Consider the following 24,581-nt stretch of genomic DNA (forward strand, 5'->3'; position numbering starts at 1 on the left):
GGCCCAATTAAATGATTTCCTTTATAAGAGTAGCCGTGGTCATGGTGTCTCTTCATAGCAGTAAAACACAACTATGACACATGCCTTACTTTATTTTGGCTTTCTAAAACAGAGTACCACTTAGTAGCCCAAGTTACCCTCATGATCCTCCTGCCTCAGCCTCCCACATGTTGGTATTGCAAGCAAATTGTTGCTTTTCTGGAAACGTTGTCTGCCAACAATGACCACTCTTCAGAGTGCTGGGGTTACAGGTGAGTACCACCATGCCCAGTTTATAGGATGCTGGGGATAAAACTCAGGGCCTCATGCATACTAGTCAAGATTTTTTTTCCTCAATTTTCACCTATTTTACATCTTTTAAGATTTATTTTTATATGCGTGGGTATTTGAATAGGTTTGGGCCCCAGGGATTCATGTGTTTCAATGCTTGGTCTTAGGGAGTGGCACTATTAGGAGGTGTGACCTTAGGGAGTGGCACTATTAGGAGGTGTGACCTTAGGGAGTGGCACTATTAGGAGGTGTGACCCTAGGGAGTGGCACTATTAGGAGGTGTGACCTTAGGGAGTGGCACTATTAGGAGGTGTGACCTTAGGGAGTGGCACTATTAGGAGGTGTGACCTTAGGGAGTGGCACTATTAGGAGGTGTGACCTTATTGGGGGTGTGGCTTTGTTGGAGGAAGTGTGTTACCGTGTAGGTGTGCTTTGAGGTCTTCTATGCTCAGGCTCTACCCAGTGTGGAAGACAGTCTTCTTTTGGCTGCCTTCCGACCAAAACAACTCTCAGCTCCTCCAGCACCATGTCTGCTTGCATGCTGCCATACCTCTCACTATGACAATAGACTAAACCTCTGAAACTATAAGCCAGCCCCCTAACCACGATGTTTTCTTTTATAAGAGTTTCCTTGGCCACGGTGTCTCTTCACAGCAATAAAACCCTAAGACAGGTGTGTGGCCTGCATACTGCATATGCCCCATGTGCATGCAGTACTCTCAGAGGGGGGCACCAGATGACCAGGATTAAAGCTACAAATGGTTATGAGCCATCACGTGGGTGCTAAGAATCCAACCCAGGTCCTTGGCAAGAGCAGCCAGTGCTTTTAACTGCGGAGCCATCTCTTCGGTCTCTACTTATTTGTACTTTAAGACAGGGTCTTGTATAGCATCAGCTGACCTTGATCTCTCCAAGTAACTGAAAAGAATCTTGAACTCCTGATTCTCTTGCCTCCACCTCCCGAGTGCTGGGACTATCAACACATACCACACCACAGCCCTAAGTGTCTGTAAGCTTTATTTATGTGTCTCTCTGTTTGTGTCCATGTGAATTTATGTGTATCACATATGTTCAGCAGCCCAAAAGAGACCAGGAGAGGGTGTCATAACCCTGGAACTGGAGTTGTGAGCAGTTATGTGGGTGCTAGGAACCAAGCCTGGTCCTCTGCAAGAGCAGTAAGCACTCTTAACCACTAAGCCATCTCTGTAGCCCCATAAATGTCTTTGAACAGAAAACCATCTATTGACCCTAGATTGCCAGGGCCCCAATCCTACATCCCCTGGACCAATGGTTCAGAGCATTTTCAGGCAAAGCTCACAGTACAAAATTGGGTATACTGAGAACTGACAGCACTGGCTTCAGAGACAGGGAGTTCCAAATACCTTCTAATTAAAAAAACAAACAAAAACCCCTTACAATTGTGTGTGTGTGGGGGGGGCAAATGTGCCACTGCATGTATGTAGTGGTTGGAGAATAACTTGAGGGCACAGTTTCTTTCTAAGTCCTAGGGATCAGACTAGGGTCATGGAAAATGTTACCATATCTACTGATCCGTCTCACCATCCCCACAGGGCTTAGAACATGGCCTAGGACCAGTGGACGTTCACCCAACATATGACATTCCTCTCTATTGGCTTGGTTCCAACCCACCAACGCTATTCCCAAAATAACACACCCAAAACCAACAGGGGCCGGAGGGGGCCTGAGTACAGTTTTAAAAAAAAGGATCAGCTTTTAATTTACAAGAGTTCTAGATGTACAGAATTCTCCCTTAAAAAATTGTTATACACAATAAATACAGTACAAAAAAAATCTTTATCTTACAGTACTAGTTTTGTCTCCAAGATTTCAAAACGTGGCGTGGTGGGCTGGAGGCAAGAAGAATACAGGGAAGACTGCTTGGGAGAAGGAAGGAAGGAAGACCCCGTGTCTTGTTCCTCTGGAGGGATGGGGGTGGTGGGAATCGCTCTCTCTCTCGTGCGCGCACACACTCACACAGGATGACTCAGGCGAGTGCACGTTTGGATGGGATGCAGGTACTTTGGAATACTGGCTTGAGTCCTTGCTTCCTAATTTTCCAGGGACTGTGGGCAAAAGGATGAGAGTCGAGCCTCTCTGAAGGTCTCTCCCAGCTCTCAGTGCCCTGGACAGTGATCCATGAAGCCAAACAGACAAAACCTTGTATTCAGATGTTACCAGTGCGTCACCCTAGTAGCCCAGTCCTGGACAACACTCACGTATCCCCTGTCCTGGCTGTGCCAGGGGGACATTGTACCTTATAGCCCACCTTCCCCTAGAAAACCTACACCCCATCCCAAATCTCTAGCCAACGTGGAAGCAGGAAGGTGGGGAGGCCTTTGTGACTCAAATAACTTAGGCAAGAATTGTCAGGGGAACTGGGTTAGTGCCCCTGGGAGGTGGAGGTCGGCTGTCAGGCTGCTCTCCTGGAAGTGGGGTTGGGGGCACCCGATAAGGGCTGCAGGAGCAGCCCAGTGTTATCTGTTCAACGTCCTGGCGCCGAGGCCACCATTGTGACTAGAGGGTGGGAAGGCGTCAGGCCTGTGCAGAGGAGCTGGGGACGTGGGGGTGCCAGGCGTGGGCCCCGTATGGGGGTATGGGCCTGCGGGTGTCCGGCCGGGGGCCTGCTGCAGGTTAAGGATGCTGTCGATGGCACTTTGCAAATGCTCAGTGAGTGTATCATCCTGCGGGCTGTCACTAGAGAAGCTGGCCTGGTCCACGTCCGGGGACTCAGACTTGCGTCGTTTGGTTGGGGGTAGCATGGGTGCTTCCCAACCAGGTTCTGTGGGGCCTTGGCTGGTAGCAGAGGCTGGGGTTTCCGGGGGTGGTGGGCCGCCCTTCAGAACCCGCTGATACAATTCGTCCTCCACCGCTGCCAGCTCCCGGATCAGCCCACTGGTGGCTTCGTCTACCTTGGTGGGCAGTGGGGTGGGGCTGCCTGCACCCCGCGGCCGTCCCTGTGCACCCTCAGTGGCACTAGGATCGCCCATGTTTTCTCGGTAGGTCTTGCGCAGTGGTAGACGTGGGCAGGACGCAGGCACTGTGGGTTTGCGTACTATGGGTGGGGGATGGTCCAGAGTGCCATTCATCTGTGCCTGGGTGGCAGGTGGGAGTGGGGGAGGAGCTGGATGTGGCGGAGGTTCAGCCCCTTTTGCAGGGGTTGGAGCAGGCAAGGGCTGGTGTACAGGATCCAGTGCAGTGTTGTGCACCACCTTGCTGAGCCCCGCCTCCTGCTTGATCTTGAGTTTGAGGCCAATGCGGCTCCGGGCCTCATAGGTCTTGATGGGTGGCCGGTTACGGGAGGGCATGGGGCCGTCCTCATCTGCGTCCAGGGATGAGGCGACAGAGGATGAGGATGAGGATGAGGACGTTGATGACAAGGAGGATGATGCCCGGGCCCAGGTCACTGAGGGGGAGCCGCCAGCCCCGCCATGCCGGATCACTAGTTTGGTGGGCGGGTGAGGAGGGGGCTGGGCAGATGTTCCAGATGTGGAGGATGAAGAAGATGGGCCGTGGCTGGGGAGCCGGTGACCCTCGGAAGACACTGGGACAGGGAAGCCAAGGGAGCGGGAGGAAGACACATACTCATCTGAAGAGTTGGGACAAAGAAAACCCATGGGGTCATTAGTTAGCTAAGATGACAGAGATATTTATACACTAAGCATCATATCTTCTGGTCCAGGGTGAGTCTAGACCAGTGGTTCTCAACCTGTGACTTGCAATCTCTTTGGGGGTTGAACAACCCTTTCATAGGGGCTGTATGTCAAATATCATGCATATCAGATATTTACATTACAATACACAACTGTAGCAAAATTGGTTATAAAGTAACAATGAAAATAACTTTTATGGCTGGGGGTCAGGAACTGTATTAAAGGGTGGCTGCCTTAGGAAGGTCGAGAATCACTGATGTAGATCAAGCTGCTCCTTGAGTCACCCACTCTACAGGCTCCCTTTATTAACAACCCCAAGCCCTCCCTAAAGCGTCACTGCCCAACAAGGTTACATGTGTGTGAAATGAACAGTAAGAATTTAAAGCAAAAAGTGCAATCCCAAGCAGGGTGTAGCAGCCTTTCTCTCTCGCCCAGGCTTCTTGGGAGGTTGATGGGAAGAATCTAGAGTACAAAAGCCAGCCTGGGCACTTAGACCCTGTCTCTAGAAAAATGAAGTTTAAAACAAAGCAGGATTAGAGTGTAGCTCAGTGGTAGAGCACCTGCCTAGTGAGGGGCTGGGGGCGTGGCTCAGTGCTGGAGCCCCTGCCTAGAATCCCCCAGTGAGGGGCTGGGGGCGTGGCTCAGTGGTAGAGCCCCTGCCTAGAATCCCCCAGTGAGGGGCTGGGGGCGTGGCTCAGTTGTAGAGCCTCTGCCTAGAATCCTCCAGTGAGGGGCTGGGGACGTGGCTCAGTGGTAGAGCCCCTGCCTAGAATCCCCCAGTGAGGGGCTGGGGGCGTGGCTCAGTGGTAGAGCCTCTGCCTAGAATCCCCCAGTGAGGGGCTGGGGGCGTGGCTCAGTGGTAGAGCCCCTGCCTAGAATCCTCCAGTGAGGGACTGGGGCGTGGCTCAGTGGTAGAGCCTCTGCCTAGAATCCCCCAGTGAGGGGCTGGGGGCGTGGCTCAGTGGTAGAGCCCCTGCCTAGAATCCTCCAGTGAGGGGCTGGGGGCGTGGCTCAGTGGTAGAGCCCCTACCTAGGATCCTCCACTGAGGGGCTGGGGGCGTGGCTCAGTTGTAGAGCCCCTGCCTAGAATCCTCCAGTGAGGGGCTGGGGGCGTGGCTCAGGGGTAGAGTCCCTACCTAGGATCCTCCACTGAGGGGCTGGGGGTGTGGCTCAGTGGTGGAGCCCCCACCTAGAATCCCCCACTGAGGGGCTGGGGTGTGGCTCCACAGTTCAGTCATAGCCTGGCTTGAGTTTAAACACTAGCACCTCAAAAATAAGTGCTCGCAGGCATGCCTACAGCTCCTGGCAGTTGTTTATAGCTTTGACGTATTCCTAGATTACCTATCAGACTTGTGATCATAGAGTCCTGCCTAGAGTCACTAGGTACATTCAGAAGACACATCACCTTCCTGTGACAGAAAGCCTTAGAACATATCCTGAAGGACACAGAAAGATCACAAACTAATGTCCTGACTCCTGCGAGTACTTGAGAAGGCCAGGGCTGGGGGAGTGGGAAGCTCAAAGTTGCTGGCGTTGTTATTGTTTAAAGAGAATAATGGTGCTTGGAGCTGAATGCAGAAGGCTTAAGGGGTCTTCTGGAAAAGCCAGGGGCTGGGGTGTGACTGCATGCTTTCCTTGAAGAAAGGGGAAGGCTTACAAGATGCTTAAAGAGCAAGAGGGAAGGCTCGTTCTTAAGAGTGGTAAAAGCAGAGAATGGGCACAGGGCCTTAGCCTCTCCCCCCTCCCCCCTTTTCCTTCGGGCTGAGACTGACAGGAAAGCCCTTTATTCTAAAAGGCTAAGGAAGCAGGAGGGGCTCTCGCGCCCCCTGGTGGCGAAGAAAGGTAAAGCCACTCAACAAAATCCTCCTGTTTTTGTAGACCAGACTGGACTCAAACTCTCAAAGATTACTGTGCTTCTGCCTCCCCTGTGCACCACCACATCAGGCTGCCTGCTGGAAATCTCAGCACCAGGTAGGCAGGGGATGCCTCACCCTCCCCTCCCCTCTCACCAGGCTTCTCCTTGGCGAGCTGCTTATCCAAGGCAAGGGTGGTCTTCTCCTCCTGAATGAACATTCGGTCGATCATAACCATCTCTGCGGAAGGACTGACTCTCTGTGGTGGGTTGAAGTAAAGGACATATGAAAAAGAAAATGGGGGAAGAGAGGATACCGGCAGGATGTGATCAGGCTCAGACCATCTGCCTCCTTTCCGTCTTCCCGCCCAGCTAAGAGACCGCACCCCCCCCCACACAAGGACAGTTCACAGCGGGGGAGGGACCCCAGCAGCTTGAGAATCCTACCCTGGACTCTTCCAGAAGCAAAAGCCGATATTTATTGAGCATGGCCTGGGTGCGTTTGAGCAGCTGCGTAGAGACAGTCTCAAATTCTTCATCCACTGGAGGAAGAAAAGCCACATGGGGGGTGGGGAGGGGGGTATGAGTAGGTGACACAGGGAACTTGTGGCCAACTGCAGGCAAGCACGCAATGCTCAACCCATTCCGCACTCTGTGGCCTGAATACTGAGGGCTGGTGGCTGAGCTGAGGGCACTTGAGGATATTGGGGGAGAGCAGTGGGGAAGCCTCACCTTTATGGTAGTCATTGGGGGAGGGGAGGGCGCCTTGGTAGACATGGTAGGGCAGGAGGCGATGGAGGGCGTCCTCAAAGGAGGGGAAGGCTGTCTTGTAATCGGGGTGCAGGACAGAACCCTGATGTTTGTGCAGATGCTCCAGGAAGCTGTGGGCGGGGTTAGACCACACATACAGAGCTGGGGGTGAGGGCCAGGGACACTGATCCTGGACCTCAGCCCAAGCTACACACTTAACACTGCAAAGGCGCCAATCTGGGTCCCTGCGTTCCATTTGTCTCATGGATTCCCTGGCTATGGACCAACAGTTAACAGAGGGGGAAAGAGAAGCCTGGGAAAGTAAGGGGACATCACTCCCGCTTAGAGGATCCAAAGGAGAAAGGGAGGAATTGGGAGTGAGGTGGGAACCTTAAGGTCCATGCTATTCTGCCTCCTGCCACCAGTGGGCAGGATCTCTCCACAGCCTCTGGCCTAGGAAAGTGTGTAGGGATAGGGGTTGCATAGGCGCGGGTTAGGTTAAGAGTTTACTCATTTTCTCCTTGTGGTTTTCTACAGAATCCCTACTACAGTAGGCTTGGTTTCCCTATCACACGACCACGTTTCCATCAGACAAGCCTAGAAGATCAGCCCTCTGGCACCGTGGGGCAGATTTCCTGATATTGTTTATTTGCTGTGATCTCGGAACCCACACAGTGAGTGCTTACAAACACTGTGGTGGGAGAAGAACAGAGAACACCATTTAGTTCTCCAAAACAGCTCAAAGGCCAGCCATCTTGCCACCTATTCAATGAACAGAGGCCTTTAAAACGTCAAACTTGTGTGCACCTAACCCACAGGCCTGCCTGGACACGCCTGGAATCTATTCACACATTCCCTTTCTTCCCCACCACACCTGACAAGCTGAAGAAACAGTGACCCTGACATTGAACTGTAGAATCGGGGGGGCCTGAAGTCAGCAGCCTGCAAGGTCCCCTCATTGACTTCACTTCTATCTTGCCCTTGGCAGAAGGAAAACTGAGATCAAGGGGGAATCCACACACCGGTTGGAGCGGTGCTTTGAGGAGCGGTGGGGGTGGGGCAGATATGTTGGGGTAGGTAGCTGTACTCACCAGGCTTCTTTGCTGGGTTGCAGAAGGGGCTGTTTCTTCAGGCTACCCAACTTGCTGTCATACTGTGGAAGGAGGAAAGACCAGTGACAGTGTTGCTAGGAAGAAGCCTCCTCAGCCTACATCCTCCCTCTAGCCAAGGACATAGATGGTAAAGGAAGCTGGCCCCAGCTACAGCGTCCCTGTCCATCAAGAGAAACCTGGTGGGAATGCCAGGTGTGATGTTATATGCCTGCACCCTGGTTAGCCTTAATTGTCAACCACACATTGCCTAGAGCCACCCAAGGGAAGCCTTCACTGATGTCTGGCCTTTTGGGGATTATCTTGATTAATTGAGAGCCCAGCTTTTTGTGGATGGCGCCATTCCTAGACAAGGTGGTCCTAAGCTTTGTAAGAAAGCAAGCTGGGTCAGTGAATGATCAAACCAGTGAGCAGCATTCCTCCATGGTCTCTGCTTCAGTTCCGGCCCTGGCCTCCCTCAGTGACAGACTGAATGTGTAAGCTAAATAAACCCTTTCCTTCCCTAGGCTTTTGTAGGTTACAATCTTTTGTTGTTGTTGAGACAGTGTTTCTCTGTTACAGCTTTGGCTGCCCTGGAACTCCACTCTGTAGAGTAGGTTGGCCTCAAACTCAGAGATCCACCTGCCTCTGCCTCTGAGTGCTGGCTGGGATCAAAAGTGTGCACTACATCATCTGGCTGGCTAGAGTCTTATTATCATAGCAACAGATAGCAAACAGGACAGCTGGCACTTGGGAAGCACAGGTAGGAGTTCAAGGACAGCCTCAGATACAAGACACCTTCACCATCAAGGACAGAAGAGGCAGATGGACAGCTATGAGTTCAGGTCAGCCTGGTTTACTTAGTGAATTCCAGGCCAGTTAGGGCTACCAAGGTCCTGCCTCATAGAGAGGAAGGAAAGAAAGAAAATTAAAAAAATGAGGAAAAGGATAGAGGGAGTGAGGGAAGGAAGGACAGAGTACAAGAAAACAAATCTGTTTGGGACATGTGGCCTAGGCTGTGGGAAAAGGCTATTAGCAAGTAGGTCCAAACCCTTGGGTCGCCCATTGGTGTAGGATAGGTCTCATCTGTTGGCCTTTGAATTTCATCATGATCAATATCCTTCCTTGTCTCCTCTCTCCCTCTGCTGAGTCTAGTGTTGATATCCTTAGTTTATGATACTGGTCTGTTCAAACTTCTTACTATACCAAGGGTCAAATCCAGGGGTTTGTGCAAGCCATGCCCCTAGTCCCTCACTGGGGGATTCTAGGCAGGGGCTCTACCACTGAGCCACGCCCTCAGCCCCTCACTGGGGGATTCTAGGCAGGGGCTCTACACTGAGCCACGGCCCCAGCCCCTCACTGGGGGATTCTAGGCAGGGGGGCTCTACAGTCCTACCCCACATTTAAAGTGCTGTATTGGAGGTTCACCTGTGACCCTACAGAGATCCACACACCTCTGCCCCTGGCTAGCTCTTATCACCATCTTAGCTGCCCTTGCCCAGTGTCCTATCTTCACCTCTCTCCTGCCAGCTCACTCTTCAATCTCTAGATTCGTACTTACCTGCATCGCTGGGGACTTCCCTGGCCCAGACACAGTAGCTTTGGCCACACTCAGGGTTGGAAGGTTGCTGGCAAAAGCTTTGTTTTCGGCAGGAAGTAGAGGAGGGAGGCCTGGGGTGGGGTGAGGAGAGGAGAGGGCCAAGGAGTCACTGGCATGAAGGACTTTCCACTGTGAGCCCCCTTCCCATCCCGCAGCTCTCCCACCAGTGCCTCATTCCCGAGACCTGGGCAGTCCACCCTCCTTCCTCTACCTGTTGGTATCAGGAGGGTGGGGTGACACCCTGGGCTCTGGTACACAGTTCTACCCAACCCCTTTGCCTAGGCAGGCTCCTCACCCTACCTGTGGTGGCCATAGGTGTGGAGGCTGGGGCATGGCTAGAGGCAGCAGGAGTCCCAGGTGGTGCCTGTCCACTGACTAGCACAGAGGCAGTAGGACTGGTGAGGGTCCCCAGGGTGGTGGATGTCTGTGGGGTGGTGGGAGTACCCCCAGCCTTATTCTGGAGAATAATCCCAGATGGCACCTGAGGAAGGGTAGGTAGTTGAGGGGTGGGACATGGGATCACAGTGAGGTGGCCAGATGCACTAGGGAAAGGTGTGGACACATAGTACGAAAGGCAGGGAAAAGCAAGGGGCCAGCTTTGGGAAGTGGGGGAGTTAGGTGTCCCTGCTGACGGTTACCTGGTGGAATCGTTCCAGAAGTGCTTTTGGCTGGGGCAGCGCTGGGAAGGGGGCAGTTACCATCTGGAAGGTCCGAGGTGGTGGAGGAGGGGGTGCCGTGGGCTCAGGGACCAAATGGAGGGCTGGTGGTGGAGTGGGGGACTTATGGGGTCCCTGGCCTGGTGGGAACTGGAAGTCAGGGGGTGTGGGGACTGGCAACCTGGTAGAAGGCTCAGAGGAGGAGGCCACAGTGGAAGGGGTGGAGGCAGGAGGGAGGTGGGAGGCTGGGGGCAATGGGCCCTCAGGAGGCTGGGATGGGGGTCGCAGAGGGGGCTGGGGTGGGCCTGGGGCTGTGGGGGCTGGGGTGCTGGCTGGTGGTGGGGCACCCAATTGATTCTGGATGACAAAGATGCCAGGTAGAGTTGGGGGACCCTGGGGTGGAGGGCAAGGGTGCAGGGGTGGGCTCGGAGGGTGGGCAGGTCAGGCTCTGGGGCTGGGATGGAGGGCGTGAGTGGGGTCTCGAGGGTGGGCGGGAAGGGGGCCTGGCAGGGTGTGGGGAGGGCATGTGGGGACTGTCTCCCACGGGGGCCTGGTGAGGTAGTGATGGGGAGGAGGCAGGGCCAGGGGCTTTCAGTGGAGCAGCTGCAGGGATCTGTGTAGAAGAGGGAGGCAGAGGCAGAGTCAGGCTCATATTAGCCTCGGCTTCCATTTTCCCACGACACTGTAACTCCAGCCACCCTTCACCCAGACTTCAACATCCCACCCAAAAGCTCCATTCTCTGCCTGTCCCAGTCCTGCCCATGGCAGGACCCCACTGCGACTGCGCATCTTTCCTAGCTCACGTCACCTGGCCACCCTTGCACCCTTTCTTCCCACACCTCTGTCCCCAAACACCTTCCACCTTGGTCTTCCCTCTGATCTTCCCTGCAAGGTCCCATGCACGCCCCGCCCGGCAGATGAAGGCAAGCCCTGCAGGGTATGCGGGTTGGCGGCAACAGAGGAAGCGGTGGCAGGGACATTGGGAGTGGGGGCACCGCAAGCTGCTGAGCAGGAGGCGAGAGGAGCACAGCACAGGGAGGAGCCTGATAACATCACACAGACACCACTCAGGACACGTGGCTGCTGGCCAGTGTGGGGGGCTTCGTGACACAGGAGCAAGGACAAAGGGCAAGAGGAATGGCCAACCATGGGGAATGGGGGTGTGGGTGGATGTTCTGGGCACTGCACTTGGGCCCTGGGCCCTTTTGCCTGTTTCAGTGTGCCCATGGCCTCAGCTTCGTGTGTGTGTGTGTGTGTGTGTGTGTGTGTGTGTGTGTGTACTGTACTTCCAGAAGGTGCCTGAGCCATCAGCCATACTACACACCGTCCTCTTTCCTATGCTGGCCTCGGCCATAGTCTGACCCCTTGAAACTGTCTTCAAGTCATGACTTTGGCAGGCACCGTGCAACCAGTGAGTGCCAGCTGTGTACCCAAGACTGGGCCAGCATCTGGACAGTGACCTACAGCACGGGCCAGGCCACCAGCACTGGCTAATGGGATGTCTCACAGCATGGCTTGCTCTCACCTACTTCACAGGTAAGTGGGTAGGACTGACAGCTGCTGAGGGAGAGGGAGTCCGTCGCCAAGGAGAGGCACAGCTTAGACTGAAAGTCCTCATATGGCTCCAGCCCTGCTCACAGCCTCATAAAACTACCCACCGATGGGAAGCTCCGTGTGTAAGATCCAGGATCAAGGGTTAGCAAGATGGCTCAGCAGCTAAAGACCGGCTGCCAAGTCTGATGCCCCGAGTTTGATCCCCAGAACCCATATGGTGGGAAGAGAGAACCAACTCCCACAAGCTGTCCTCAAACCTCCACATTCCACATGCCAGGCACACGGGCACACACAAGGACCCAAGACCAGAGAGCCTGAGAACTCCCACTCTATGCCAGTGGCTCGTGACCTTCCTAATGCTGTGACTCTAATACAGTTCCTCATGTTGTCCTGATCCCCAGCCATAATGTTATCTTGTTGCTACTTCATAATTATAATTCTGCTACGGTTACGAATGTAACTATCTGAGATGCAGAATAGCTGAGATGACCCCTGTGAAAGGGTCAGGCCACCCCAAGGGGTCACAACCCACAGGTTGAGAATCACTGCTCTACACCAAGAGGCAATCTGTAGCTTAAGCTTTCCTGCCTTGACCTGTGCATGGAGTCAGTCACCAGAGCATCTGACCTCTATCTAAGTCTGGGACACTTTGAGCAACCCTTCCAAGCTCAGCACTGATTAACTTCTGACAATGAAGAGGCACAATGCACCTATTACAAACTAGAGCAAGCAACCAGTCTCTCCCCCTCCCTACAGCGCTGCCAGCTCCAAGCAGAGAGCACATTAACAGCTCTGGGCTTGCCAACAGGACAAAGGGACTGTTCCCTAACAATCCTGCACACCACAACAATTCAGGGGAATGTCAAAGCTTCACTTCCTGGGAATGTGCTTCAGTTGGTAGCCGGTCAGTCTACTATGCACAAAGACTTGGGTTAGATCCCCACTACTACATTAGCCTAGCACGTGGTTCAAGGGTGCAGTAGATCCCAGCACTTTCAGACAGGAGGATCAAGAGTTCAAGGTCACCCCCAGCTAAACAAAAGAAACTTTTTAGTTATTGTTTCTCTGAGATTATGCAATACAAAAAAACTGGAAGGGACATAGGGACAGGGCAGGGCAAGGCAGACATGTCCTAATGTCCTTTAAGATTTTACATTGTTGCAGGTCTGTATGTCTAGCCCACAGAGGCCAGAAGAGGGCGCTGGATCCCTTGGAATATTTTTTGATACTGGGATTTTTTTGATTAGTTTACTCAATCTTCCCACAAATGATACAATGTTTGTTTCACCTTTTTTAACCTTTCTTTTTCTGTTTTTTTTTTTTTTTCAAGGCTGGGTTTCTCTACATATCTCTGGTTGTCCCAGAACTCACTCTAGATCAGGATGGTCTTGAACTCACAGAAATCCACCTGCTTCTGCCTCCTGAGTGCTGGAGTTAAAAGTGTGTACCACCGCTGCCCGGCTTTTTTTTTTTTTTTTTTTTTGCTACAAGTGCTTGCCACTCATCCAGAGGACTCAAGCTTGGTTCAACACCCAAACCGGCAATTCACAACCACCTGTAAAGTGCAGCTCCCGGGTACCTGACATCTCTGATATCCTTAGGCAAACCCAACCACGGACACAAACCCACACAGGCATCAGCTTAAAGCGACAGAATCATTTATAAAAAGAGAAAACTGAGATGGTAACTCAGTGGAAGAGTGTGTGCTTAGAATGTACATGGCCCTGGGTCTGTACCCAGCACTGGAGAAGAAAACAGGGTTAGAGATAATGAAGAGGAATAGCAAGGCCAACCTGGGCTGTGGAGTGAGTTTACAGTTAGCCTAGGCAAATTTGAGATACTGTCTCAAAATAAAGAGTAAAAGAGGCTGGAGAGATGGCTCAGACGAGCACTGTGTGCTCCTCCTGAGAACCCAGCTTCAGGTCCCAGCAGCCACATGGAGGCTCACAACCCTTCTTTACTCCAGTTTCAGGGGATTTGACCGCATCTTCTGACTCCCCTGGGCACCAGGTTATGTATGTGGTGCATGGAGACATACATGTGGGCAAACACCTATCCATAGAAAGTAGATAAATCTCGAAAGGATGAAAGGAAGGAAGACAGACAGCCTCACCCTTGCTCACGGGGACATCCACTGTGGCCTTATTTACAAATGGAAAAACCACAGTATAACCTGGTGTAAGAGCAAATTGGTGTTCTGGTGCCCAAGAAAACTTAGTTCTTTCCATTACCCCACATGACTTTCCAGAGAATGACCACATGGGGGCGTAAAAGAGCTACATAAAACAGGACTTTGGCCGAGTAGGTGTTTAAACTGGTTTCTGAATGCAGTCGAAAGCCCACAAACCCAAGTTCAAACCTTGGAATCTACAGGTGTGAAAAGAGAACAGACGTTAACCTTCGCAGTCTCTCTAAAGGCTAATTATGTACACGCAAAATAAATGTAAGAATAGGTTTAAAACATATCAAGTGCTGTATAGAACTGAATCAGGTAGCAGTCCCGTGTACACAGTAAATCTGATAGCTTTGCTAACAGTACAATGTGGGTTTTTTGTTTGCTTGTTTTTGAGCTGGGTCTCACTTCAGCCTCCGATGCGCCTCAATTCTAGACGTATAACACTACATCTGGCTTTACATCTAGGTAAAGAGAAAATTTCCCCCAGAGCTGTATACTGCACTAAAATCCTAGGATTAAATTTTAAAATCTTATGGGGCAGGAGGTAACATGTGCAACCTAGTCTCAAAGGATGCAAGTAGACAAAACAAACAAACCAACCAGAATTTGTACTAAAAAAAGGCAAACATTAAAGGAAGACAGAAAGGCAGAGGCAGACAGATCAACAAATCCAAGGTCAGCCTGGTCCACAGATCAAGTTTCCGGACAGCCAGGGCTACACAGGGAGACGCTGTATGGCCTGGGGAGAAGATGGATAGTGGCTGGCGAGTGTTTAAGAGCAGTGCCTGCTCTTCCAGAGGACTACGGTTTGATTCTTAGCACCCACAACAGTTCACACTTGTCTGTGGTCACCAGGGATACAAGTGGTGGACATACATACATGCAGGCAAAACCACCCATACACATTAAAAATAAGTCCAATAGAAAACACTCACCGCCAGATTCTAAAACACCCTCATCCTTGCCACCTATCCATATTTAACCCACACCCCAGGATTAGTTTCTGTGACCAGGAACTCCCCAGAAACGAACATATGACACTTGCGAGACTGACATAAGCAGGCTTCAACTCCCACCCAGAGCTGGTTCTCACTGCTCATGTGCTGGGGGGAAGCCAACCACAGCTTGCTGTGACCTGTCCCTTCAGACGCCCACACAGGCTGAGCTGGGAGACAGGTTTACCAGCCTCAACAAGCCTTCACATGACTGCAGCCCTACCTGACACCTTTCTTATTTCTTGATTTGAGACAAGAGTCTCATATAGCCCAGGCTGGCCTGGAACTCACTATATAGATCAGGCTGGTCTTGAACTCATAACTCTGCCTGCCTCTGCCTTCTAGGTGCTGGGATTCAAGGCTTGAGCCTTGACTGCTAAGTCTCATGTCCTGTAGGCTAAACTGGAACGTACTCTATGAGGCCAGGATGACCTTGAACCCTGAGTCTTCTTGCAATTGACTCCCAAGGGGCAGGCAGGCTTGCAGGTGTGCGCCACTACAATTAGCTGCCTCGCTCCTTTTCGTTAAGAGCTATCTCAGTGTTGGTCAGGCCTGATGTAACACAGCATACAAAAAACTAGCAAGTAAGCTGAGCGATGGTAGCACTCCTTTAATCCTAGCTCTCAGGAGGCATGGGCAGGTGGATCTCTGTTTGAGGCTAGCCTGGTCTACAGAGTAAGTTCCAGGACAGTCAAGACTACACAGAGAAACCCTGTCTCAAGGGAGGGGAAAAAAAGCCCTTTAGACAGGTGAGTTTGTGCACATGTCCTAGCCCCATAAAGTAGCTGCTATCATTATCATCCTTACCTGAGCGGTAAGGAAACTGATGCAAAGAGAAATAAGCAAGTTGTACAGGGCCAGAAGTGCTGGCAGATGCTAGAGCGTTCCTCTCAACGCCCCACAAGTCCCTCGGACCAAGGCTTATCAACTACATGCACTGCCAGCTAGGGGCATTCACAGGTTGTGGCCAGCAGGATTGAGCTGGAGAGCTGGCTCGGTGGTTAAGACCACTGCTGCTTGCCGAGGGGATCCAGGTTCTGTTCCGAGCACCTGTCATCAGGTGGGTCACAACTGTAATGCCAGCTCCAGGGGTCCAGTCCCTCAGACCTGAGTGCACACACCCACAGCAGACACAAGCAAACTCCTAATATGTGTGGAGTTTCACATATCAGCTCATCCGTTCAACCTAAGCCCTCTTCCCCACTCTCAATCTAAATGGAAGAAAAGCATTGTTCAAGTTTACGTGACAGGCAACCTGTATGTAAAACCACGGCTGTCCAAGGGCCAAACCCACACTGACTTTGCCATCCATACCCTTGCCAATATATGATCTGAAGGCTCACTTCCCTCACATCCAGAGAGTGTCCACAAATCAAGAACCCATGTTGGAAAACGGCAAAGGACAGCAACACTTTCCCAGAACAAATCACTCTCAAATGTATACAAACTTGCCTCATTTCAGTGACAACAAAAAGAAACACAACTTAAAAATCAATATGAGGCGCTTCTTTTTTTTTTTACAACCGTCACACTGACCACCTCGATACACTAGTGAGGCTGGAAGACAGGAGCATGCTACACTGCTGGCAAAGCCAAACCAAACAGTCCACAGAGGGCAGCTTGGAGACAGCATTACAATATAAGGCCAAAAAATTCAGTTTAAAGAACTTATTCTAGATTATGTGTGGTAGAATACAGACTTGTGGGCCCAGCAACTTGAGACACTGAGGCAGAAGGACCACAGATTAAAGACTTCCCCGGTCAACTTAACAAGTTGACTCTCAAAATAAAAATGTTCAAAAGGCTTGTGATAGATCTTAGTACTAGGAGCTTGCCTAGAGTCTACCAATAAGGGGAATTCCCTGCCTAGAATCCCCCAGTGAGGGGCTGGGGGCGTGGCTCAGTGGCAGGATGCCTACTTTGCATGCACAGAACTCAGTTCAAACCCCAGACCACAAAATAATTCATGTTGCAAAATGTCACACAAAGCTGTTACCTGTGGCCTCGTTCATAACAAGACCAGGAATGACTTTAGAAGCCTTGTTGATGGACGAGGACTGGCAAACAAAACAAAACAAAACAAAAAACCCATACCTGCACAATGGTCTGCTACACAGTCATGTGGAAGAATAAAAAGCAGCCACTGAGGTCATGTTTAAACAATAGACAAGGTGTGAGCTTCGTCACAGCACTCCACTGCACCTTATAAAACTGGAAGGCAGGGCATTCACGTGTGGTCATGCTCACACCCATTGAAAAGGAAACACAAGAGCCCTGTTCAGGAGCAGCTGAGGATTTCAGTATGGTTCTTCTGGTTGTTATAGAGACTGGGTCTCATGTAGCCCACCAGGCTGGCCTCAAACTCCATATGTAGCCAAGGATGACCCTGATCTTATTGCACCACCCCCCTCGTGACTTAATGTACTTGTCTAGAGCTGGACTCTCCCAGGGCTGGCCCTGGTCCTGGATGTGCACTGTGGCCAGGGGACATTGAGGGAATATGAGCGTGAAGAACAAAGGACAGCGTGTCTCCCAAGGCAGCAAGACAGAGGCAGGTAGGGCAGAGCGAGCAGGGAGCTGAGGCCAGGCTGCCAGGATGCATCTACCTGGGGAGCTGGAGCTGGGGAAGCCCGGTTGTCGGGGGTCTGAGCGCCAAGGCCAGCTCCTTTGGTGACGGGCGTGGCCAGGGCTGGGTCTTGGGCAGGAGGCGGGGCGCTGACTATGACGGAGGCAGGCACCGAGAGGTGGGGACCCTCTGTAGAGAGGGGCTGCTGGCTCCTCTCCTGCAAGGGGCCACCCACACAGGGTCAGATGGCCCCCAGAGGCCACGGGCTCCCATCTAAGTCTGCCACCCCCACTCCATCTCATGGCGAACAGTTGACAAGAGGTGCAGGGCAGGCAGACCCTAGAACCTTTGTCTGCTCACCCTCTAGTGTTCCATCTGTCTGCCTATCCATCATTCCACCCACCAGTCACCATCCCATCTATATCTTACACACACCCTCACTGAGATGCTCTCCCTGGTCTGTGAGATCACCAGGTATGCCCCTCCCAGCCTGTCAGTTGGCCTACCAGTCTGCCCTACCTTGTGGACATCCCAGAGAGCCCCCACTAGCCGCCTCAGCTGCCGCTCAACCTCATTCCCTCCCTCAATACTCCCCCATACCTGGGGCAGGAACATCTGGAGGGAATCCTGAGTGAGGATGGCCGTTGTGGCCACAGGGGGCGCCTGCCCCAGGACTATCTTCTCTGGGCTGGATGCCAGGCCTGGGCTGGCCTGAGGAGGGGTGGCCTGAGGCTGGGTGGCCGCCTGTGGAGTAGGGGCCTGTGGAGGCTGCTGTGCCGGTGGCTGTTGGAGACCCATAGGCAGTGGTGTGGTGACAGCAGGGGGCACCTGGGTGGCAGGTTGAACGGCCAGAACAGGTGTGGCTTCCCCAGTGGTGGCAGCTGGGGTCGAGGGCTGCACTAGCCCATCAGGTGTATTAAGCATGGCCACAGCACTGGGAGGCAGGGTGACGCCCTGGAGGACGGTGGTGGCTGTGGGGCCAGTGGGAGCTGGCTGGCTCTGAGTGGGCAGGCTGCCAGTGGCCAGCGACACAGGCATCTGGAAGAGGGCAGGCTGGCCCACCTGGATGGGAGCTGCAGAGAGGATGTGCGCAGCGCTGTGTGCCCCAGAGTGGGGTGCCAGCACTGGGCCCAGACTTAGTGGGCCTGCCAGGTTCTGGTTGGTGAGGATTGGGTTGGCAATGAGCTGTCCACCTGCATGTGGTGCTGCGGCTGTAAGGATCTGGCCTCCCACGTTGGCAGGCAGGGCAGAAAGTGACTGGGGGAGTTGTACAGCCGAGGTGCCTGGCAGCAAGAACTGGTTCTGGCCAGGCAGCATGTGCTGGGCTGGGATCACGATGCTACTGCCTTGATTGAGGAGGTGGACGCTCATGGGTTTGCTGAGGGCCCCGGGTGGCTGTGGCGGGGCTGTCCCCGTGGTGGTGACTGGTGGCTGCTTGAATACATTCGCCTGTAAAGCCGGTGCCGGGAAGCCAGACAGCACCACGTTCTGGCCAGCTTTGCCTGCGGCCATAAAAGTCAGGTTCTGGGGGGCCTTAGGCTGCTGGGGCAAGGTGCCTGGCTCACCCTGGATGGTAAGGGTGGCTCCCGTGGGGGTGAAGGGCTTGGGTGTCAGCTGGTAGAGTTTGGGGGGCAGTACCCCTGCAGGCTTGGGCTGGATGGGCGTAGGGGTTCTGTGTAAAATCACATTGGGTGCTTGTACCAGTGGTGACGTGCCAAGGCCCGGGGCCACCGCCAGCGGCTGTCCCGAGGTTGCCCCACTGGCTGCTGCAGTGGCAGACCCTGTCCCGGCAAACACTGAGTTCCCGTTGAGTGTGGTGGTCACTGCGGCTGGAAGATTTTTCTGGATGACTAGGCCGGCTCCCTGGGGGGACACGCCAGCAGATGCCAGTGTCACTGGCTCTGAAGGACCAGCTGCGGAGGCCAGGTAGCCACTGACAGGCACCTGCTTTGCCAAGAGCTGGGAGGTGGGTGGATTGAGAGCCATGACGGGCTGGCCCACCACTTGAATAGGTGCCAGACCCAAAGTGGCTGCTGTAGCGCCCCCAGGACTGCCATTGGGAAGGCCCTGGAGGCCTTGAATGGGCTGAAGGGTCACATTGCCCAGGCCCACAGGCTGTAGGAAGGGCTGGACGCTCAGGGCCTTGTTGACCACATCCTGGGGTGGCACCAAGGCCTGGTGGGTAAGTACAGTGGGCGGGGCTTGCAGCCCCAGCAGATCTGCGCTGCCTGGGAAGAGAGCCTGGGGCCCTGCAGTCACTGCAGCAGCTCCTGCAGCTCCAGTAGCACCTGCCCCGCCGTCAGCGGGCTGTAGGGTGGGCAGCTGGAAGGGGCCCAGGTCCAGTTCAGCCTCAGCCTCCAGGGTCTGCTCTGTGATGTTGGCCTCCTGAAGACTCTGCTGAAGAATGTCACAGGGCTGGTCTGGGCCCCCGCCGCCCCCTCCACCTCCTCCTGCTGCAGGGGAGCCCAGGATATCATCTTCTAGGAAGTCCAGGTCCACGCTGGGGGCAGGTTGGCTGGGCTCAGGGTTCAGGTGGTTGCCAGCAGCTTCCTGCACATGGAGCTGGAGGCGGTCAAGAGAAGAAGGCAGTGCTGAGGTCAACAGAGGTTTCTGTCAAGACCACCACAAGAACTTTCCATCTAAAAGTGACCGGGCACAGACCAAACCCTGGCTCAGTTGCAGGCTTCACTGTGCAACCTGCCGCTTGCTTAACCTGACCTCGGTTTCCCCATCTGCACCTATAAGCAGCAGGTGCTAGGAACATGAGCTAGGCGATGACCATGAGGAGAGTGCTCAGCGGGTAAAAGCACTGATGGCCTGAGTTCTATCCCAGTTCCCAGTGTGGAAAGAGGGAACTCTTGACATCTTAGAACTGTCCTTATGCCTCTACATGCGTGCCATGGCATGTGTGTGTCCCAACTCACACACACATACACACCATATTAATAAGCAAAAGGTTTTCTTCTTTTCTTTTTTTAAGTAAAGAGCCTCATTATGTAACCTGGCTGACCTGCAGCTTACTATATAGACCAGAGTAATCTTGAACTCATGGAGATCTGCCCACAGTTTTTAAAGTCAACTGGACCATGGCTCAGCAGATACAGGCAATTGCACGCAAACTCGACAACCTGAGATCCCCGGAGCCCAGAAGGAGGTAGGAGAAACCTGACTTGGGGAGCTGTTCTCTGACCTCCACACCTACGCTGTGGTAAACTCGAGTGTACAAGCACGTGCGCATGCACACACACACACAGGCACACACAACATAGGTAAAATGAGCAAACAAACAAATAAATAAAACTACAGCTACAGAGTACGGTACTCTGAGAAAACCACGGTACTCATTTGTGGTTCCGATACCCCTCACAAACCAAGACCTTCTAACCTTCTTTTCTGGAAGGGGGAGGTTGAGACAAGGTTTCTCTACTTCATCCTGACTATCTTTGAACTTGCTATATACATCACGCTGACCTTGAACTCCTAGATCTCTCCCTGGGTATGGTGGGATTAAAGGTATGTACTATTAGAATGGGCTCTGAATCTCTTCTTTTGAGATAAGGCCTCATGTAGTCTAGGCTGGTCTCGACCAGATTACATAGCTCAAGATGACCTTGGGTTTGTCCAGATTAGAAAGAACTAACCTAGTGTAGCCTAGGCTGACCTTGAACTTGCTCTATAGCTAAAGATAGCTAACATTTTTGGGGGGTGGATGGTGGTAGTGGATTTGTTTGTTTTTCAGGAATGAGTTTCTTTATGTAGCCTTGGCTGTTCTGAAATTTGCTCTGTAGAACCAGGCCTTGAACTCACATCCGCCTCCTGAGTGCTGGTACTAAATGTATACAGCACACCACCAAGCTGACTTGTTTTTAATATATATTTTATGTGTATATGTGTGTCTCTGTGTATTTAGGCACAACATATATGTGCCTGGCATCTATTAAGGTCAGAGGAAAGTCAGACTCTCTAGAACTAGAATTACAGACAGTTGTGAGCTACCATGTGGGTGCTGGGAACCAAACCTTATTCTTCTGCCAGAGCAGCCATTGTTGTTAACACTGAGACATCTCTCCAGACCCTATGGATGACTCTGAACTCCTGATCCCCCTGCTTCCACCTTCCAAGTGCTGGGATCATAGGCAAGCACCACTATACCTGATTTTGGGTCTTTTTCTTTTTTTTAAATAAGAGCAAACTTTCTTAGGAGTTCCGGGTACTACACTGCAGAACGAATGACCCAGCCCTCCAGCCCCATATGTCTGCCACAGGAAGGCAAGTGTGTGACACAAAACTCCCAAGTTCAATATGAAGCAGGAGGCTGGGGGAAAATAGACGTAGCACAGCAACTGCTGTTGGGGGGCACCCTGGAGCCGTCCTCAGTGGGGTTCAATGCTTCCTCAATGTGACCACCATCAGTGACAGACACAGCTCGGCAGGCATATTGCGCAGAGAGCCACAGGCAGCCATAGGCTTGAGGCACGTCAACCCCTCAGATTCAGACTAGTGAGTCTAGTGCTTAGGTACCTGCCCAGAGAGCACGAACTTGGGTTCTTTTCCCAGCACGGGCTGGCGGTGCATGGCTGTAATCCCAACATGTGACAGGAGAGGCAGGAGGATTAGAAGTTAAAGACGATCCCTCAGCTACCTAGTGTGTTTCTGGATGTTCTGGATCCCAAGAGACCTTATCTCAGAAAACCAAAATACAAAAGCTTCAATAAAGGTCTTGAAAAAAACAAGACAGGGCGGCCACTGCAGTAACTGGGTCTATAAAATCCAGTTTGTTCTTCTAAACCTAATCATTATGATAAAGGTTATTTGGAATATGGTTGATTCATAAAGCAACACGTTAAAAGATGGCAGTTACGATGACAGGGACCAGGGAAAGAAATGAGGGCAGGAGCAGCAGGGTAGGAAGGGAGAAAAGGGAAAGAGGGAGCTGGGAGATGAACAGTAGGGAAAGGACTTGCCTCATAAGTCTGACCATCCCCAGAACCCACCCAAAAAACTGCCAGGTGCAGCTAGAGACATGGCTCAGCAGTTACGAGCACTGACTGGAGCTGGAGAGATGGCTCAGAGCTTGACTGCTCTTCCAGAGGTCCTGAATTCAATTCCCAGCACCCACATGGTGGTCCACAACCATCTGTAATGAGATCTGATGCCCTCTTCTAGTCTGCAGGTGTACACACAGACAGAACACTGTATACAAAATACATAAACCTCTAAAATACAAACAGTAAGTATGCACAGATATACATGCAGGCAAAACATTAACGTAATAGGCGTAAAATAAGTTTTAAAAAGTGGAGGGTCCAGTAAACCCTGTGGTAGGAAGGCAGATACAGGAAAGACTTGAGGGACTGGCTGGCTACCCTGCTGTGGCAAGCTCCAGGGCAGTAGAGACCCTTATGAAACAAGTGATGATACCCAAGGCTGGCCCCTGGCCTCCACATGTACAAACATGCATGCACGTACGTGCAAACCTCCCATGCAGAGAGAGAAGCAATTGAGCGTCTGGCATAGTCAAGCACAGAGTACATGCTCAGTGCTCTCTGTAGCCACCAGGGAAGAGCCCTTCCCCCAGGGTCACATAGTATCTACCAAAAGCACTAGAGCCAGCCAGCCTCTGCCCCTCTCTATGGCCAGGATAGTGGGACAGCTTGGTTCCTGAACCCCCACCCAGGGCATGCTCAGGCTTGCCCTCCAGCCTCTGCACCTCCTTCTGCTCCAGTAGTATATAGGCAATGACCAATAGCCAGCCACTTACCCCAGGACCTTCATAGAAGGCACTTTGGGCCTCCACAGGGGCATCCAGGAGGTCATCACTGTCCAGCTGCAATGAGAACCACCCCCCAACCCAAGGTCAAACATAAACAGGGCAGGTCCAGACTCTAGAGCAGAAATCAGTTTGGGGTTGAGACAAGAGAAGAGGGGTATGGGAGGAAACATAGGAGCATCTGTCCCAAGAACAGGGCTGGACACAGGGTTTCCACCCAGGGCACTTCCTGTCAATGTCAAGTCCCCTGCCTGGCTTCTAAGACTCCACCCCTTGACGTGCCTGCCTTGAACTTGGGACTTTGGCCTCTTGGTCTGCACCCAAGCTGTGCTCCTGCCTGGAAACCACAGCCCTCTTGGTAGCACATCCTTGAGGGCGTTGTGGCAATGACGCACCTGCTCATGACACCTGTCCCGCACTTCTTTAAGTCTTTCCCTTCTCCCCAGCATTTGCTTTTTAGGGGACAGGAACTGCTGAGTCCTGGGGAATGTTGACACCTGAATTGAGCCTAACATAGATGACAGAGATCTACCTGCCTCCTCCAGAGTGCAGGAGGGATTTAAGGCATGCACCACCATGCCTGGCCTCCCTCCACCATATATACTGCACTCAGAGCTACCACCTCATTGTACTCTAGAGAGCTCAGCACTTGATGCCTCTCCTCGAAGAGGCATGGCTCACTTATCCCATTAGAGTGTACACCGGAGTTAGTGGCTCCTTCCTCCTTCAAGGCAGATACTTGTAGTCCAAGCTAGCCTCAAACATGCTAGCCATTAAAGCGGGAGGTAAACTCCTGGTCTCCTGAGTGCTGGGACTGCATGCCCCACCATGCCTCATTTTATGTGGTGCTGGGGACGGAACTGAGGAGCTCTTAGCAGTTCCCAAGTATCCGTGTGACTCATGAAACTAGGTCATAAAAGGTACTGTGGCTTCCTCCTGGCTCTCTATCATAGGGTGCTTGTGACAAGGGAAATCAGCTACCATATCCTGAGTACATTTAAACAGTGAGAGAGGGGCCCACGGGAAAGGTACCCGGGCCTCCTGGCAGTGGCCACAAGAAGGGAGGTTAGAGTAAATATATAGTTGACTCTAGACCAGCCCATAGAACGGTGGTTCTCAACCCTTCTGATGCTTCGACCCTTTAATACAGTTCAAGTTGTGATGACCGGCAATTATAAAATTATTCATAACTGTAATTTTCTACTGTACTACTTCATAACTACTTCATAACTGTAATTTTTCTACTGTTATGAACCACAATGTATTTTCTGATGGTCTTAACTGACTCCTGTTTAAGGGGTCATTCAACCCCCAAAGGGGTCACAACCCACAGGTTGAGAACCACTGCCTTAGGTGCTTGTAGCTCCTGTAATATACAGACTGCTGTGACCTCAGGGGAAGTCCCTGAGGCAGGACCACCCAGCTGACTCTTGACCCAGATTCCCAACAAGGCAAAAGCCTAACAACTAGGCACTGAGTCACCATGTGGGGGTAATCTCTCATACCACTGCAGAATACAAAGAGTTCCACACTGCTCCTCCAGACAGCCACATTTTCCAAGATTTCCTGGGACACAAATCAAATCTGGGTCCCCGAGAACTGCTGTCAGGTTCAGAATAAATCAATCAGTCAT

General features: G+C 52.3%; 1 protein-coding gene across 1 annotated transcript in view; it reads right to left on the bottom strand.

Moving 5' to 3' along the window:
• Nucleotides 1-1,977: 1,977 nt before the first annotated feature.
• Bicra (BRD4 interacting chromatin remodeling complex associated protein) overlaps nucleotides 1,978-24,581 on the bottom strand; it is a 73,672-nt gene continuing 51,068 nt past the window's right edge. Inside the window, 12 exon segments of the mRNA XM_032894415.1 lie at nucleotides 1,978-3,877; nucleotides 5,951-6,053; nucleotides 6,241-6,335; nucleotides 6,526-6,674; nucleotides 7,635-7,696; nucleotides 9,193-9,302; nucleotides 9,532-9,712; nucleotides 9,870-10,304; nucleotides 10,306-10,500; nucleotides 17,219-17,395; nucleotides 17,779-19,740; nucleotides 22,940-23,005. Coding sequence (XP_032750306.1) covers nucleotides 2,766-3,877; nucleotides 5,951-6,053; nucleotides 6,241-6,335; nucleotides 6,526-6,674; nucleotides 7,635-7,696; nucleotides 9,193-9,302; nucleotides 9,532-9,712; nucleotides 9,870-10,304; nucleotides 10,306-10,500; nucleotides 17,219-17,395; nucleotides 17,779-19,740; nucleotides 22,940-23,005 — 4,647 coding nt within the window. The 3' untranslated portion in view covers nucleotides 1,978-2,765.

Source organism: Rattus rattus, chromosome 2 (assembly GCF_011064425.1).
Source record: "Rattus rattus isolate New Zealand chromosome 2, Rrattus_CSIRO_v1, whole genome shotgun sequence".
NCBI classification, from domain to species: domain Eukaryota; kingdom Metazoa; phylum Chordata; class Mammalia; order Rodentia; family Muridae; genus Rattus; species Rattus rattus.